Source organism: Varroa destructor, unplaced genomic scaffold (assembly GCF_002443255.2).
Source record: "Varroa destructor unplaced genomic scaffold, Vdes_3.0 BEIS01000001.1, whole genome shotgun sequence".
Classification (NCBI taxonomy): Eukaryota; Metazoa; Arthropoda; class Arachnida; order Mesostigmata; family Varroidae; genus Varroa; species Varroa destructor.
This window is the reverse complement of record NW_019211454.1, coordinates 74,360,499-74,380,427: the sequence shown is the minus strand read 5'-3', so window position 1 is coordinate 74,380,427 and position 19,929 is coordinate 74,360,499. Positions and strand designations below refer to the sequence as shown.

The window sequence follows — 19,929 nt, the reverse complement described above, 5'->3', positions numbered from 1 at the left end:
TCTTATACTAGACCAACGGGGAATAACATTAGTAGAAGTACGAGATTTGTATAAATATGTGAAGGTTACTTCCATTCTGAAATTCACCAAGAGGAGCTAAACTATAACTTTCTGCAAGTTCAAAAAAGCTTACATTGACGTTGTATTCTTTGACACTATGAATGACACTCAAAAATGCATTAGGTATTGTCAAAAGTACGCCCACCTGTTAGCTATTTGACATGGTACCATATTATGCAAACCCTGTAAGACTTATCTGCCGTCATTGGGGGTCGACAACGATTCTTTCCCGCATTGGAATGGAGAGAGCAAAGCAATTTTATTCACTGCGACTTTGTTCTTCGTTGTCGGAGTGGTGCAACAGTCAACGTATCACGACAAACAATAGATTGCAAAGCTAACACTGAAGTTGACAAAATTCATTGATTGCCGTTATTAAAAGTACAAATCTCGGTTAGTGGTTTTCGATCGGCGATTGTCGGCAGAAAACGTACAGAACCAATTTTCCCCCTCGTGCCGCACGACTGCAGGCGTAGTAATAGTGAAAAGTTACTACCTTTCGAGGAGAAATGTTTCGATTATGAATTCTGATACAGGGAAAGTGGCCAAGTAATACCAAACACAAATACAGTAAACCCCCCTCGAAACCGTACCGTACTTATTTTTGCGCAGTTGTATCCTCTGATTTTGCTATTGTTGCTAGGTTTGTGTGCGAGCTATCCCGAGCAAACACAAATACAGCGTTAGAAGAACAGGGTAATCTACTAAGGAAGATGCGTTAAGCAAGGATCTGGAAATTATCAAGCGCCATTAACACATAACAGGCTTATGAAAGAAATTGATGAACCTCACTTGCGAGCGATGTCCAACTCGGCTGGCTTGAAGCAATTTTGAACCATACTCAATCAACTAATCGTGATAAACATAATTGATATAATATAAGCGTATTTATAATAGAAGTGTAAGAATATCTTATTATAATAATGACACATTTCAGCAATGGCTGAAATATGCGTGGAACAGTAACTCTCTTTTGGCATATTATTTCGATGGAAGTACACGGAAAATTCGTCATGAAAAAGGTTGCTCTTTGGCGACAAATATTCATATAGTTGCAAGGTTCTCTTGATTGGGTCAAACATGTTTCATAGGGACAGAAAACGCCTGCTAGTGCGCTTCGATGCGTCTTTACTAATAGCTTTACATTTAACGAAAATCGGCGTGATGCTTAGCCCTTTTCTCATAATTGGCATTTGGTAATAGCGCGTTTTTGACTTTGTCAAACCGTTCATAATTTTTATTTCAGACTTGGATGCCGGACAGACACTGCGTACGCTATAAGCGACTTTACGTATATTTTAAATAACTCTACACACGGAGTCGGGTCATTTGGAAGAGATGATTGTAAGATCCAGTTGAAACAGCGTGTTGCGCGGAGAACCATGTCTGTTAAATTTCTACAAATACAGGTGTGGTAATATGTATTCTATTTCTATACTAAATATATATGAGAGGTCCCAAGATTGTGTCTTGGTGACAGTCGGAGGTGAGGTGGCTGTGGTGCTATCACAGTATTTACCATTCACCCGAATTTTTACAATACGGTCGCCTAGCATTTTACCACTTAATCATCGACGCTAAAGAGGAAAGGTATCTTGAGAGGCTTCGAGTGGGTAACTTGTTGCAACGCTGACCTGAAGGCGAAATACACCGCGTCGAAGCAGTGAAGCATAATGATGAACTTCGCCCATTCGAACTATGTCTATCGTCATTGCAGGTGGATATTTCGTTCTAGTCTGTAAGCAGACCGGATATTATGTGTCAGTCGCTGATCATCAATATTTTTGCCGATGGCTGTTCGAGTGATGCTTCGTGACAGTTTTCGTGACCAGCGTGACGTGGCACTTGAAGATTTTTCAGAAACTGTCTAAAAATTAGCTGGAGCGGATGCAGAGCTAAATCCAAGCCCTTTAAGTGAGTATGACAAAGTCTCTATGGCGGTTCGATAGTGTTCCAGTATTCTTAGAAGGCGTGTATTCACGTCAACGACAGTAAAGTAAAAGGTATCCACACAGTACCTATGCTCAGAGGTGCGTATATGTATATAACTAAATCAGATTATATAACAAAACAAAACGATGTTTCAGTTTTTATTTAAATGCATTTAGTAACCTAAATATCTATTCAAAATATAACCATATATAGCTGTGTGTCCATATTATTATAAAATGAACAACTCTCGAAATTATCATTTTTTTTTCCATGCGGCAATTTAGAGCGAAGACGGACTAGGTGGATGTACACCTAGTCCGTTTTCGAAAACGGCGAGCATAATTGTTTTCTTTAACGAGAGGGGGTTGAAGGCTCTTTAAATCAGTTTCAGGCAAATTTCTAAAAGATGGTGATTAATATTTTATCGTGGCAACGTGTAAGAGTCACTAGCTCTGAGCATCAAGTAAATCATCTGCTGCTTACCATGCAGACTGACTCGCTGTCTGCTTATACGAATTACACATACTCCCCGAGAGAAGGCAATTGTATTTTTGTTCACACTATGCGAGGCCTAGACACGCCTCTCAGAAAAAAAACAAGTAGATTAATCGACCGGGCCAACGAATATTTAGGCCAAAAATATCGACCGATCGAAGAACAGCAAAAAACAAATCGATGTTTACGTGATTGCGATCGAGCGAGACGAACAAAGTAAACTTCAAAATCTAGTTCAAATATCATTCGTCGATCCACTATCCGGATTGGCAACCGTATAAGAAAGCTCCAGTATCAAAGTCATCTTTTAGACAGTAAAGCTGACTGAACGACCCGTAGTCTACGCAGCAAACACCGCACCGGTAGCATGAAGGCTAGACGTGCCTGACAGGAGATATGAGTAGAAAAAAATATTAGAGCAATGAAGAACTTTCGTGAGGAGAGCCACGCTCCCTGCGGCAATTCACTGCCTACATACCACCGCCAACGGGGACTTAGCTATGACAGAGCTGCCACATCCTTTTGCGACTATGCGACCAAAGTAGCAAATGACACGCATCTACGGCTGACTCTGCTCGAGGCGGGTATTACGGTAGGCAGGAGAAAGGGGGGAAAGGAGTAGCAGCAGTCAGAGGGAAACACCGGATGAAGTAGAGATATCGATGGATACTTACAGTCAGGCTAGATAAGTAGGTGATTCTCTCGTTAGCTATATTTTCGTCCAGGCTGCCAGTCCCCATTTTCATATTGTCAATCCTTCTATAAAATCCTCTAACCTGGCCCACATATATGTATATATATGTATATAATAACAACTTCTCACTGAGCCCCGAAAATCCAGAAATGCACTGAAAAATTACTGTTATAGCTATAAAAACTCTTAGGTGGCCTAAATGATGAAAACCATTGCATATATATATATATATATATATATATATGTGTGTGTGTGTGTATTAAGCGTATAATCGGCGCGCATGTTCTGCTTAAGAAACGCAATGGCTTACAGCCTACTAAACAGCGTCGCAGATGAAAGCCGAAATACAAATGTCAAATATATTAAAATTGTGAAGTTTTGTGCAGCCACAAAGCTGCCTATCGGCTTTCTATTTTTCTATCACAGCGACACAGGAAAAGAAGCGAAACGGTGTTCGGAAACGAACACCAGCTGTTCTCACCATTTTCGACTGCTATTGACATATCAATAGTCAATAAATACACAAATAAATTTGTCGCCTCGAAGAACTTGTTTAGCCCTTGGTCACTAGAAGGCCAATAACAGGTAAATCATTTAAGCTTCATGGCAGATTGATTCTTAGACAGACCATGATGACGCCGTGATAATACGGTGTCACGTAATAATTAGATGAGCCTTTAATGGAACATTTAGATTAATTGACGCGATACAATCGGTGACGGTCGAAATATATAACTGAAGGAAATAGGTGATCGTATATAAACCCGGGGAAGGAAGCAAAAACAGATCTACAATTGAAACGTATATAGTAATAAATCTGTATGCAAGAACGACATACAATGGCAGATGGCAGCGTAATACTACTCGTTATTCATTGTCAAATAGTATTCTTAAATTCCCTGCTGGTTTACTCATATATAGTCTACGTATAACTTGGTTAAATACTGATGCACAGAATCTCTGCGGTGCATCAAGCCAATCTTAAGCTATATGATGTTATACATGAGCACGCGTGTAGTAGTAACATGTCGTACGTAGGTGAAGGGTAGGTTGAGCCGATTTGTCCTAGCAAATATCGTGCCTCTTCTGTCCGTGTCTTAATTAGAGTAAATGTAAACTTCTATCAAACGCTTTAAATAGTGTTAACTTTACAACCGCCCCCAGTACCGCGAGCGGATTACAGTCATTTTCGTAAGGGTCAACATTGAAAAAACTATCTTGAATTTGTTGTGATCGATTAAATTTCAATATTATTATCACATCCATCCAACCATATAAATTATATCTAATTTAGTAGCCAGTTAATGGTCCCGACTTTACTGTTGTTAGCTTGCTTACAAATGCTTTTGGGTCAAACACTGAGTAGCAAATGAGACTTTTAGCTGTTAAGATTTAAGAAACATGTATATGACCTTTTCAGTATGGCAACTTATAAAGTTGCTCAGATGCAACAAAAAGAAGTTTTTCTATAACGAGAGCATCTGTTCGTACGATATTCCAACGTAAATACCACAACGTATCGTTCACGTTTTACCTCTCATTTTTAGGATCGCCTTTGCCTAGCATAGAGATCAGTATTTTGTTACGGCGACATTAGACTGAATTGAACATTTTAACCTATTTCGTTACCACTTCAACTTAAACAGTGAATTCTTTACGCTGTATGCCTTTGCAATGCTGCTTGAATTGAACGTTGCTGAGACGACGTTTCTTGACGCTTCAACATACGTACCTCAGCGTGCGTTTCGTGCACCAGCTCGTTCACTCAGTTAAAAGTTTTCTTTACGGCAAGTGGGCGTGAAAATGCGTCCTTTTGTTCTCCTAGGGTTCAAACTTTGGCAACCTTCGCACTGAGTCACTGTCTTCGTGTCCTGAATAGATACACCGGGACCGATATAAAAGTGCTTCAGTACTCGTTGTACAATTTCTAAAAGGCCTGCATGTCTCCCTATCTTGCTGGAGTGGCACACACGGTCACGACTTCAGCCTAAACTTGCGCGATACGCAACAAATGTGTGTTCCCTATGATCTGAACCAGGGGCTTGTTGACGAATACTGAGCATTCGGTACTTACGAGACAACTTTTCGAGCGCCGTGAAAAGTGACGAGGCTAAAATAAGGTTGTTTACAAAGTGACCACGCTGGCACGGTGTTTTAACATCTTCAGCGTCAAAAAACTTCCCGATTTGACGCATTGCCATAAATTCGTTCCTTCTGGATAATTTGTACAGGTTCTCACCTTCTCGTCGGACTTCGTATAATATTATTCCGTGTGAGATGGTGCGTTCCTTGGGAACCGCTATAATAGATAAGCCATGCACATCCACGACCAATTCATTTCACTTCTTCATCTTATTCACGACGAATTCGACTAAATAAATGTGTGGGCTTAGTAAAAAAGTTTATATACAAGAACAAGCAGGCGCCTATGCGATCAGCGGTAGACGAACGCTCTCTACAACGTTCGCTCAAACCTAGACTAATCGAGGAATGGTACATTCGGGAACGCAGTTCCCTCCACTTCCTGTCGAACGCTCGACTACCTGACTCGACGAGCCCGAGCTTTGTAGTTTAGCCGACCATTTGTTTCACCTCCGAATTAACTGACTTCGAGCATTCGCCCCCTTTTCGCACTAATGTGTTTTTTTTTGGCTGACGCCTCATTTTTCTATAGCAATAGCAGCGAAACTATATAGAACTAAGTTTATCGGTACGCGCCGTCACCATAATATCTGGCCTTAAACATACCTCTGCATGCGCCATCTCCACAAGGCCCATGAAGCCCCTTCGAGTCTGGACACTTTATACAAGAGCCACTCTTGCACGGAAACTCGCGGCATCCAGGCAACGAACCAACAGTCTTGCCTATGGAGTAGAAAACAGAACTTCATTTAATGTTTATGTCACCGCTAAAGCTTGAAACAGAACTTCATGTTCTAAAAGGAACGTAACTGCCGAAGGCTTCGCGATTCCTAGCCGTTAGTATTTTTTCTGGTTGAGGCTACGTACGTTACACCCTATCTCTGTACTTCCAACAATAACTTCATGCCAGTACTAATGCCAGCAGCAAAGTTTAATCTTATTGTAATATGGGTATTCGACTATACACTGATCTACAAGTAGCTACTATACAAATCAATTGTATATATACGTCTCCGGAACGTAAAGACAAACCTTAACTATTTAGTATGTACAGGTTTTGCTCATATCTGAGAAAATGTATTTTAGTGCTTAAGACAACAAAAGCTGTCCTGTGTTGGCTATACTGATTTATTTGTGCAAGTAGCTGGCGTGTCTTAGGACCTCTAGTTTACTATACCTCTAGCTAGGACAATTATCAGAACATAGGTATAGCGTGTGTTAAGCCAAGCTAATATGCATATGGCAGGGAACGTTTTTCTACCATCAGTTGGCTGAAGCCAAAAGTACCATTGGCACATACGAAGGCTTAATGTGTATTTAAAGGAATTGGCGTGCGCACTGGCAAGCCATGTCGATCGATCAGTAATGAGAAGGGATTCAGCGTCGTTTGTTATCATTCATAACAGTATTATAATTGCGCTAATTCGAACTTTGGTTTAAGCAAATATAACATCTATAGGTTTAGAGTATTTGAATCCTAACAAAAAACGCTGGTGTAACTACTAATTAACAAACGTGTGCATGATAATAAACGGAGCAAAATTTCTTTTAATTGTTTATTAGTCTACATTTTACACGGTTTGCTTCGTAAGCAATGTGTGGCAATGGTACTTGTAGTTCCGGGCGTTGTAGTCAGCCTTGACATAGAACAGCTTTCCTTTCAGGTAGATTATTTAGTCATACCGATGAAAATCATTTGAAGGAACATTACTAAAAACCGTATCTGCTGACAATTTTTACAAAGAGGACCGACGATATTTACACGCCCAAGCGAATCTAAACGTCACAACGTAGTATTAATGCCTCTATATAATGCATTGTTTGCATACTCAATTGATATAGAATAGAGGCTGCGTACCTTCTAGTTTTGAGATCAATTTTACTGGCGTCAATAACATGATAATAGGCATACATAGAAAAGCTTCTACCAAGCAGTCCAATATCGGTTTTGTTAAACTATCATTGTAGAGCAATAGGCATATCACACTAACGGTTATCTGTATTATGTTGTTTTATTTAGATAAGTCAATCCGTCAAACCGAATCACCAGGTTCCCACCGCTGCGTCAACTGCAACAGCGTTGTTCCACTCAGACTCTACCTATGAACCAGTTTTTGAGGCTCGTGCATGATAATGGGTAATATAAAAAACGTATCACCACGTATATTTTACGATCGAATAAGTGATTTTTAGGCAAAAGTCATTGAGAAGTAAAATGGAGGACGGGAATCAACTTCCTAAGCAGAAAAACTTCCGTTTTCCATTGTATGTTGTACCGCTGCACCTTTCTTATCCCACAGATTGTTTTGTTGTTGCGACAATTATATACAAATTATAGTATAGACATAAAAACATATCGACAACTATTTAAAACGTAAATAACTGAAGTCAACTTTTTCAACGTATCTACCTCCCTCAAAGCCTTCAAAATAAATTACCATTCGATAGTTTCAACCTTCCTACACATCCTATTTAGTGTGTTATATATAGTCAACATTAAAAAAATATACCACATTTACCGTTACTGCCGCTAGCGGACGAAGACCCACCATAGAAGGGTGGGACCGTATAAGAACAAAGCTCATCTGAAGCATCTCCGCAATCATCTTCGCCGTCGCACCTCCATCGAAGAGGTATACAACGTCCGTTAGCACATTCGAACTCTCCCGAAGAACTACAATTGCGTACCACTGTTGAAAATCAGATCAAATACCAAGTCAGCTAAATTAACAAAAATCCACCTGATTACTACGATAATACAAATCGAAACCTTTCAGAAAACAAATTAACCAGTTGGGTAATTAATATCAGAATAGCATCCTGTGCTCTCCACTATATAACGATTTAGGTGTTGTTTTCGTCGAATTTGCGAAGATAGCAGACGATATTCTAGACGGCAAGCAATAAAGTGAACATCTGTTTTCATCAGGGCAGTAACTTTTTGATCTTTATAATTAGGACGAAAGTTATTTTGTTTGGTCTGGGAGCTGTACAGAATTTTTAGGTATTATGTGAGGCCATAGCCTGTATTAATCAAAGACCGTCGGCGGCATAGCTGACGTCATCGAAACCTCAAACGGAAAATCGGATTATGTTGTTGTGGTTTGAACGGTTAAAGATCTTTTTTCTTTTGTTTTTCATGTTTCGGTGGCCCGCGAGCTATTGGCTTAAAACAAAAATTGTGCGTTTCCTCTTTATTTGTTTACTTTTGTCTGCCATTTCAAAGTGTCATCATGCAGCGTACGCAATCTTATGTCGAGTTCAACCTCAAAAAACAGTAGTTCCAGATGCATTTTTGGCACTATTCTTTTTTTTGCCGATGTTAAACAGCTGTCGAAGCAATACGGGATACTCGTGCTGCGGACTCAATACCTGAGAGGACAGCTCAAAACTAGTCGCAGAAGTTCAAGAATAGCATCTTGGAACAGGAGTATGCACCCCATTCCAATCGGCCATCTGAGGTCGACGAGGACTAATCAGAGGTACTCTGAAGGAAGACAGCCGGCAAATAATTTGTCACTTGGGCCGGAAAATAATCCTAGTCATATGACTATTAAAAGGCATTTTAGATTTAATAGATTCGCTGAAAATTAGAAGCTTTCGCTCTGTGAACTGAGTGGATATTACAAAAAGCACGACCACTCGTAGTTTCTCAATATCTCGCCCTGCACAGAACAAAACGCAATTACAGATATCTGCACAGAATTGTTCTTATATATTTAGCAGGTTAAAAGATTGAGTAGTAACACGGCATTTTTATTTACGGAATATTTACGCCAAACCATTGGCTAGGCAAAACGACTCGTAAGATGATCAAGTGTCGTCCGAGAATTTTTGATATTAAAAGCAGAAAGGTCCTTCAATACCAAATATCAGTTGTCAGAGATTACATCTTTGTGCTTCGAAAATGAACACATAGGTCGAATATATCGAACATCGGTGAAAACACTTAGAAAGTTGGCCTTCAGTAGCAATAGTAAGATGCATGTACAATCGATTTGGAAAGTTGAGCGTCACGCCAGGTAAAACGGGTTGCCGTATTCACGGAAGTTTCTTACCTTTTGACTTCCTGTAATTTTTTAACTCTATCACACGTATTTTGACAAATCTCATTTTGAGTCGACAGGCCAACCGCGCATTGTCCTGTGATGTTAGTGATCATAGGAGCTTCGCTTCTAGGCGTATTCAAATCCCTCATGGTGCTCGATCTTAGAATTCGATTGCACTAATAACATAGTATTTTACGCCAATCTTCAACGGATTTCATTGGTGGTTTCACCTTCGAGAAATAAAAACTTAACTACAGAGTATCGATATTTAGTACTAGATGATATATTTGTCTTTTGTCAGTCTATTTTTTCAGTCAGCGTGTGGCCCTAGATACCTAAAGAGTTGACGTAAAATATCTGGAACGTCAATTTGCTTCTTGAAACAACCATGAGTGGTTTATGTAAGTTATGATTATGGTGGCTGCACCAGTCATCCGAGCAAAGTGGACTGTACCGCAAATGTCGTATACACCGATGCCAGCTGGCAAATTGTTTAGACTAAGAAACAATTCAAGCAGTTACTAGGAAACAAACAAACATGGTATAATAATAATAATAGGGTATTGGATTTTTAAAATAACCACACATTTCTTTTGGCCAATGTGCTTAATTGCAATTTATTGGTCCGGCAGGAACTTTCGACATGATTTTAGTTGGAATACATCTGACATTCAGAAAACTGAATCATTCTGGGCACCTTAACGAGAAGCCTATTGCAACATCACAATGGTTTCAAGGGGAACGAGTCAACGTCGGTAAACATCTTCTGACGATAGCGGTACTTTGCTGATATGTGTTTATGATGGTTTTTGAGTTCGAATCCACATTTTCTACGTTAGAAATGTACATTTGACGTTATGGAACAGTCGTTAGTCAACAACATTAGCATGTTTCAGTTATCTTAATTATCTTGATCATTTTATTATCGCGTTCTATCCCGACCCACTGACGCTTTGAGTCAACATCGATGTTAACAGCTTAAATGAAACAACATTTTAATAGCACTATACGTTTCTAATATTTTCCTATCGCGCAGTTACGCCCCCCATGACCGCATGCTATAATAATACAGCACTTTTTACGGCTGCACCTCCTAGCTACCCAACGTCTTCGTGACTGTGCTTTCTATTCTAAAGTTTCCACGAAGCTCTAAAGCCCCGCTCTATATTTTTCCTGTTTGATGGTTAATGCAGCAGTTTTGCCTTTGTTATCAGTCGAGTTTCCCTGGGGCGGTACTAGTGCGTTGTGACAGAACTTTCATCCGCCCCTGCTTCAGTGCCGGTGACGATGTAACTAGTGATTAGACCTAGCAATGCTGCTGCACTAACGGTGGTACATGGGTTAGCTTCTGTTGCTAAACTTCAGACCTTTCAGCATACTTCATTCCTGAACACTTGCATCCAAGCAGAAATTGGGCGAATGAACTTTTGGCCCGTTTCTATGATCTAATGGTTCAGTCAGACGTAGGCTTCATGGTAATCTGTAGAACGCTGGATAGACAACAGAGTTATAGACAACGCCACTAATTGGAGACTAATAGCAATCAAGAAATTTACCACAGGTAATCGCGCCTGAGCTGGAAATTTGGTCAAGTATATAATAGATGCATTATTTTTTAACCTGAGATACATACATATACAAGTATATATACCGGCACACGACGAAGTTGCTACTGGTAAGCAGCGATATATTCGGCCTCTGATCATAGCTCCGAGCCGCATTTGCCGGCGAATTATGATATTATTTATGTTCATGGCACGCATTTTGTTTCGGAGTATATTTCTTCCCATTACCGCCGTATATGCTTTCCGTTCACAGTTTGTATATTTAGGGTCGGAATTTTTCAATGATCCACATCACTACTAAGAGGCCGGTCTCAAGAGCGGCATTTTGTTTCGGCGTCAGTCTAATGACCTGCTGAGGCCTTCCGCTCACCAGGGCCAGCACTGCCTGTATGTCGGTGCTGCTGGCCTTTGTCTATAACCTTGTCTCCAGATTTTGACGAAATCAGTACAGAAGGCGCGTCTCTGTAAGACATATTATCTCCTAACTTGTGCCAGTGCATTTCTTTGCTTTCAGCCGTAGGCCAGCAGAGTCGATGGCCGCGAGTATTTCTGTAGATAAGGCATGTGGGTGTTGAAGTCAACTGAGAATATTGTGACATCTTCGAGGCAAACAAGAGCTATTTGGTACTCCGACGATTTTCCTCATCAGCCTTTGAAACGTCGCGAATGCGTTAATGAGACCAAATCATATGAGCTTAAGCTGGTAAAGCCTTCTCGGCATGCCAAATACTGTCTTTTTCTTGCTAATGCATGCTGATCCGTCAATATCTGGACTCGATCCACCCTGATGAAGTAATCTTTTAGGTTTTTGAGCATCACCTGTCACTGAGTTCGCGTATTCATGCTCAAAACCTTGCGCGAGGACGCATACGAAACCCGCGGGAAACAGCATAGGAGCGCGTCTAATGCTAAGGAGGTTTGCTTGGACTTTCACACATATTGCTACCCTATGTAGTATAACCTATTTCCCAATTAGTAGTGATTCGGGTGAATAACCCTTTTGTCAAAAACAGTTTGCCCAGTATCAGATTTTTCGCGAGGTTGTCAAGAATGTAAAATTGTCGTCTACCGCGACATTAAGCACCCCCAGAACCGTCAGCAGGGCGCTAGGTATCGTAAAGGTGTAAGTTCCCATAACAGCTCGGCGGATAACCTATTTTGGCTTGCTAATTTTAGGGACATGTTGTAATCTAGGTTCAAGCCCAAGTTCGTTTCGTGCTGGGAACCAGCCGTCTGATGGAATGCCTGATGGCGATACCGGACGTAAAACTCGAAACATAGACGCACTGCCATGATGATGACCCGCTATTTGGTAGTAATCCGAAAGCTACTCTCAGAAGCTGGTTGAGAAGCAAACGTTGGGTATAGGCAATGGATTTGAACTGTAGAGTCCATTTTTTGGACACTGCGTAGGCCATCTACCGCTGGTCGAATGGGGCCGGCGTTGGAGCAGCCTTAATGACGCTCACGAACAGGCCGACAAGAAGAGCCTTGGACGAGAAACCAGCTTCCGATCCGTCCTTATAGCCTACGTCCAAGTGTTTACTGTTAGCTGGTCAATGCTCCAACCTCGTCGATGCTGAGCACTGATGTTTACACGGCATAGCTCGCTCTTTGCGATTTGACCTGCTTGCGATGCCACCAAAATACTGCGGATAACAAAACTGCTACTGGCGAACTGCCATTCATTTGACCTCAGGCAGTCCATGTACAGACGCATACATACATATATTTACTTTAGTTAAGGTAAACATTAGACCTAACAAGTTGCAAAAACATTATTTATTGTTGGTATTTGATAGTTATTAGGAAGAATGAGTGTGAATTTGTCATTAATAAATGTGACTAAAAAAGGTCTGCATGTAGTACATATGCCAGCTTTTCTTGATTAGTGGGTCACACTGTCTTTTCTTCCTTTGTAATTAGATGTACTGACGTGTTATAAGATATTTCAAGAAAGAACGTATTTTCCATCTGACACTCTTGATTCGTCCCATACGCCCGTACGCAAGAACAGTGATAAGCTTCCCAGTATATCAAGCGTAATTCGGCTGATAATCAGTCTTCTTCGGGCTTTTTGCACGACATCTTGAATGCATTAGAGAATAAAGTTTAGCATATAAAAAAAAAACAAACAGCCAGAAGCTTGGTAGTCCGCCTAACTTTTACTGTTAATTCATCATAAAAAGTCATGCAGAGAATCAAACAAAATTCGCTTTCTATACATTTACCTCCCGGACCCATTTTGTTACAACACTTTAGCCAAATGGGGTGATTATTCATTTTAATAGAAGTTACCGAATGTAGCATGAACTAAAACGAATACAAATATTGTCAAAGTAATTTATGTGCACACATGGTAAGCAATAGACCTGTGTGAAGCCATACTCCCGGTCTAACTGCTCTCTATGCGCGACAGTTCCATCGAGCGCCCGCCGTAGTTTGTTTCCTTTTCAATTTCTTCCTGTGGAGCTGTGTCAAAGACAGTGTATATGATACAGCACCAAAAGCAATCTACGATCCGAAACGCTATATTAGTGAAGAAATTGGTGAAATTAATGCTAGATTATATAGAAGCGTGATCTAGAATCACACGAATTTACGCAAGTGGTCCTCGGTCAGATAGTTGACAAATATTTTTGCTCATTTAGAGCGCCTATCCAATTTCTTGAGCTGGATTTACGCAGGAACAAAGGTACGAATACACATTCACTTTTGTTTTCTACTTTAAGAATATTGAAAGAACAGTTCGCTTTTTGCGAATATATTTTTTAGGAAATCTATTCAGAGCCTTTATTGGAATCTTTTGCAAGCAGGTAGCGAGAGACAAGTAGAATTCTGTATGTTTGAAACCAAATTTAAAATGTCATTGACTGAAACCTTAGAACTCTCATTTGATAGTGCTACATATGAACACAAAACTTGCTTTATTGCTTAATAAAGCTAAGCTTGCAGCATTTTGAATACCAATATCTATACCAACACTGGAAATGATTCACTTCACACTAGACACGGCGACAGAGACACTTCTTAACAATCAGCCAACATGCTCCCCAGACAGACCAGTGGCGTGAGCGACTCGGACAAAAGAAACACCTCAGAAAGATCCGCTCTGACACTGTCACTCTGTTGGCGTCTCTGATGCGTTGTGTTGAGGCGGGTTCGCATCCGTTGCGTTCGAAAAGTGGTAAAGATTTGCTATGATTGGTAAGAGCACCCTGGCGTGGGTACAGAGAACGGAAGATTTTTGGGCGAAGCTAGGGGTGCCTTCTAAATCTCACTCGCTCTAGCTGCATGTTCAGCGCCGAGTCCCGCCAAGCTTCTCTACCAGCGCTGAGGGGAGGACTCCATCTCTTCGTGCTGTTTTCCATGACGCGTGGCGGCATCGCGAAGCGAGTGCACTGGCTCGTCGTAACGCAAATAATTCACAACAAGTGAAGCGGATTTTGTTGTTCGAGACTTCATTCCTCCGTTGATGGCTGTCTGCCTTCCAGAAAACAGCGAATCTATTTAAGGAAATCTCGGCTGAAGCGTGTACACTCCACGAGTCCCCCAAACAGAACCCTACTGCTCATCTGTCGAAGGCGATAACAATTCGATTTTTTGAGAAGATGACTATAAACCCAGAAAACCGTGTTCGTATTAAAGGCATATTTCAGTATGCAGAGCAAGTTTGAGTCTATTTCTGAAAGGGAGACAGAGCTCAGTAAGCGGAGTTTTTAAAAAGGGCCATGAAGGGATACTAATTTTACCGCTAAAATTTGAATGTGTGAGAAAAAGTAACTTGGTTTCAAGATTTCAAGATGTGTGCGATTATGTGAGATATACTGCTTCATTTGAGAAAGTGAGAACATGTTCGTGTAGATAAGCTGTTTCCCTTTGGCGTCTAGTTTAGGTCTATGGATAAGCTAAGCAATATAAAGTCAAATAAAATTCGTGATGACATATTTTACATCAGCTTTAGAATGCAGTCAATTAAGAAGTTTGCACTACAAGTTAAAATTTACAAATATCTATAAAGATCTGGAGTGCTCTTCTATGTGACAGTACTCAAGCGCCTATGAAGCTAAATAACTTTGAAATAAGCTTAAATTTTTTTTGACACAGTCGAACCTTCTTTGCGGAACTACGGAAGCAACCCATTTCTGAGCTAGGTTGTCTGTTGATACTACGAGAAGTGCTCTAAATAGCCTCTGTTAGCCCATATGCATGCTGAACACAGACAACACAAAGCTGATACATGTTTGTATTGCAGTTATCGGATACAACCGAGTTCAGGAAAGGCAAAGGGACTTTGCAGAGAAGACTTTTTGTTTAAGCCTAATAAAAAAGAATTTAATAGGCCGAACAGTCGTAATGGTCAAGCAATAAGCCATGCTAGGTTAATCAAATGCTCCCAAGCCTTTGTGTCCATATAAACGGATAGAGCAGCATTGAAATGTACTGCATCCGTTGACTACACATGCACATAAATTCTCTTTTTATATTCATATATGTCCTTAAATGTGATATCGGGTAGCAGTCAAATTAATATTAGCTTGTCATGGTCCCATGGTTCTTTGCCCTCTTACTTATCAAATGATTAACTTTAGATTTAAATGCCCTGTTAAATTTAAAGCTTAACATCAAATTTCAAGAATAGAAATAATTCTTACCAGGTAGACACAATGATTTTTAAAATTTCAGAACGCTACGTTCGCAGCACTTCAGTTGTATAGGATTCATACGTCTTCGCGAGATGCAAGCCCTACGTTTTGATATCATTAATGCATGAACGTAACTCGGTAAGGCTAACGTTCTAAACAAATCTTAGCTTGCGTGATTTTTTACTAGCATCACATCATACACACTAGGTCATATACGAGACGCACAATTAAAAATCCTAGGTTACGCTCAGTGAACGCCGCCGTGATAATTTAAGAAGTAATATCTTTTTTCTTTTAAAAGTTTTCTTATACATAGTCCTAAGTCTCACCCGCTTACCGCCAAAACCCCAAAAACCAAATGCACCCTTCCTTTTTGCGATTCACGTGTGCGTATCCGCGACATAATTTATTCAGACACCCTAGTTCGTCACACTGCTTTGATAGGACGAAGTGAGGACTGGGGGTGGCCTCATACGCATGGTCAGACAGAAGTGTACCAATTTAAAACTGAATGATATTCGGAATATTTAGGTAGGTGTTGTCTGATGTTTGAAAGGAAAGCGTGCTAAGTGTGCTTTACGTTCCATACACCACTTGTCGCAGCGTTATATAGATAGCAAACAACACTATGGGGCAGCTTGAGGGACCGTGCTAAAAATAGACTGAGAGTAATATGTTAGCCAGGGTAACCCCCAATACCCCTTAAAACGCACAGCCCAACATTACACGTCTATCCTCGACATTGTGTACTTGCTAACTGTTACGATGAACCGCGCCATGTCTGTCATCGATGACAAGCAGTATTACCTTAATGCTAATCCTACCAGTTTTAGAATACGTAGGGAGGAGCTACGTTTGAGAGCCTTGACAAATTTATATACAACCAAAATTATGTCTCTGTATGTTTGTCTGTACGATCAAAATCGTCCTCTTAAAATTGTCGGATTGGGTAGATTTTTGGCATCGCCAGTGTTTCATCCAGGAAAGAGCTGCGCGAAGATGAAGTCGATTAGATAAATGGACTTTTTCCAGAGATAATCTTGTTTCATTCGTCCTATGGAGTGTAATATTAAATTAGGTAAACTGATCGTTCTTCGCGATAACTGCTTTTTTCAGGGTTTTTTTTTTGCAGGAATCTCTTGTATATATTTACAAAAAAGTTGTAGGGGCTGAGGTGGACTATATTTTGGTCAAACCTCTATCGAAAATTCTTCTCACTTGCAACATGCTAGCCAAATGTTTATATTGATGCCTGCATGATACCACTCGAAAGCTCTCACTGAGCTAAAATATTTTACATGTTTTTACACATAAAATAAGTATTTCGGTGCGAAAACTAAACATTTCTAGGAAGGTTTGCCTTACCTACGTTTACGATAAGACGAAAATGCGTTTTGAGTTACTTTCAAGCGCTTCAAACGAATTTATGATAAGGGTCAATTAAAAATTTATAGCGGTTGACATGACGAACATTTTTATTACCCAATTTCTTCGAAAATATTTACTGAAAAATGACTGAGATAAAGACCAAAATGTAGGAAACATGTTTTCTTACGCAAGGCACTGAAACCGATTCTTACAAATAATCGATAGATCTCAAAATCTAATATGCCTCTCTATATATTTCGAAGATATTTCGAGATATTTCGATTCGAAAAAGGCCGCAAACTAAATGTGGTGGCTTTTTCACTTAAGTGCCACGGAGATGCAAATTTTACATGGAGGTCCATAAAGGGGGTACTTTTTTGGTCCCAATCGAAAACGCTCAATGAGCTGGGCTAACTCTCAATGAGTTTTCGGGTCGAAAACACTTTTCGGAAAAGGAAAATATGTTACAGTGTTTTATGTAATAAGGGTCTTCTTAATGCTAAGCGATAGATGTTCATGAGATGAATAAGAATGCAATACATGTTAAATATATTTAAAAATGGCAAATCTTTTATAGGTCACATCGTTTTACCCAGGAGAGAAGGAAGTGATGACGCAGAAATAAATTGCTCACCCGACCATCATTGGCAATGTCTATTGAAAACCGGCCGAAGGCTAACGTGGCTCATGGTCGTCCGCCAGAGGTTAACCGTTCGCCGATCTTATTCACGTGTGTCCCGGAAAGCTAGACTAAGTTAAACTTCTTGGCAGAATGATTAAAGCTGGCTACAGTAAGGTACACAGCAAAGTGATGATCTAGATGAATGAGCGTAAGTGCAACCGGTCACTTCTTCCGTGTGTTTCAAACCGATAGTTCTTGTTAGCGTAGATGAACGAACCAAATTAATGAACGACAGAACAGACGCAGGCTTCAGCCCGCAGATCCTTATCGTGTAGGCTACAAATAGAAGGTAATATGTTATATTGCATTGCAGTCGTCCCAGTATCAAATAACTTAAAATGTCACCTAGCTCTTTAAAAACGAAAGTTATCACGATACTCGTATTTTAATCCATAGACACTAGTGACAGTAAGACACCAAGCCCGATGTTATGGCCCATACTACCATATACCAATAACGCCGTTGCTCGATTTGAGCTAGAAAGCTTACAAAGGCTTTTCTTCTGGACAACAAGCAAACAAGCGGAAACAGCCGCTGTGCAATCACTGACCAGCAGCAAATACTACCGGCTAACCGACTATCTGCTGTTGTACTAGTATGTCGTTTTTGTAAATACTGCCGCTATAGAAGGTGGCACACAGCTTGCACCGTAACATATTATTACGACGTTGTTAGCACTTTTTTTCGATTTCCTTTAAGCACCCCAAATCGAGCGATTGTTACCTATTTCCACTGGTGCGCGCGAAGTGGGCTCCGACATACGTGGTCCGATGCGAGGTTCAAAAAGAACCTGGCGGGAGCAGTATCCCCAGCTGCACCAAACATGGAAATTCCGGAAAAATAAACACGGCTGAAATTTGTCCCCGTTTCAGCCGCGTTTATTTTTTAGAATCGGTGCACTAAATCCTAAAACCCCGTGCAGGGATTAGGTTGAATTATACTGCAGAGCTCTTGACTTTGCTACTTTCAGTTGGCATTCATTCTGACCGCGTTGACCGTCGTCTTTAAATGGATAACCTGATATCGTATACAAGTAAATTGGTGTACAGAAAATACTAAAAACATACTAGTCTAATTAGTCGAAAGAATTTTGAACGGATTAATTTTGTATTCGGTATAAATACTGCCTATAGCCAGGATTTACCTATCTATGATTGATCTCAATCTGTATTTTTGCCAGAGCTTATTGTTCGTATGATATCGTTGCGGCACTTCCATTCGTCTGACTAGTTTTAGGAAATGAAGATATTATACACTTACCCATTTCATTTAAGATGTTCAGCATAAAGATTCAAAAGAGCACTACATTGCGCCTTCCAGGAATATTCTACAGCAATGACTTGTTATTAGTGAGCGTTTCAATAAGCTACAAGAACCTTCATACAGTTAGTTAAATCGGGAGAGACTTTTATGAGCGATTGAAACTCAAAGCTTCTTGCTCTCTCAAAAAGCTGATCGCCATGCTGACCTTCAAATCAGGTTCTATTTTAGTTTCCCCGCCAGTTATCACACATTATTACGCCTTTTTATTAGATCGCTGTGGCAGGCGGCATCATACATTGTTTTCATTTTATTTTGTACCCAGTGTGACCCGGCTAGTATGTCCGTCGACCTGTTGGAGAAATTGATAAAGCTCGACGGGCAGTAAACAAATTTTAATTTTTTACGTCTTCAAATAGCACTATACCAAACAGAACTTCGGCACGCTTTTCTAATCCACAAACGCAGCCTGTGAAGGATAAAGTTCAAGCGTGTGGCTTATAGCTACACCGGGTGTATATTCTTTCTAATAATAGGACGCTCACAAATGAATTTATCAGTTGGACATCCCGCCAATTATTTCCAGCACAACTATGAACACTTTTTACAAGGGGCGGTGACGAAACATTGGAAAAATAAATCCCTTAGTATGATAGTCTCCAGAGACTGATTTTAGAGGTTCGCTAAGAGGATACAAAACCTCTTGTAAAAACAAGATGGTTTTTAATGCACTCAGCAGGCTTATCCACAATGTTGAGAACTTTACGGAGATATCAAAGGTCGTAAAAAAAACTAATGTAAATACCGATTTTCTAAGCTAAAGTGTTGCACCGATAAGCGGGTTGTATCATATTAGCCTTTAAGCATCTTTGCAATTTAGAACTATAGAAGGCTATTTGAGTAAAGCTTTACATGAACGTGTAGTTTTTAAAGGGAAAATCAGATTTCGTCATAGAAAGATTATCAGACATTGGCTTTTGTCAAGCGCAGTTAAAGATCGTATTTTAAATCTACCTAAAGTCTAGAATACCATTTT

At 40.2% G+C, this 19,929-nt stretch overlaps 1 protein-coding gene across 5 annotated transcripts in view; it reads right to left on the bottom strand.

The window, feature by feature from the left end:
* The window catches only part of Lrp4 (LDL receptor related protein 4), a 193,807-nt gene that overhangs the window by 100,967 nt on the left and 72,911 nt on the right, over positions 1 to 19,929 (bottom strand). For 3 of the 5 annotated variants that reach the window (XM_022792578.2, XM_086981607.1, XM_022792601.2), the window contains 2 exons: positions 7,843 to 8,013; positions 5,930 to 6,046 (listed from right to left, as the gene is read on the bottom strand). The exons of 1 other annotated variant lie outside the window; for it this stretch is intronic. In XM_022792578.2, the coding sequence (XP_022648313.1) occupies positions 5,930 to 6,046; positions 7,843 to 8,013 (288 nt within the window). The remainder of the gene's footprint in view (positions 1 to 5,929; positions 6,047 to 7,842; positions 8,014 to 19,929) is intronic. One more of the 5 variants, XM_086981611.1, reaches the window with a different exon arrangement.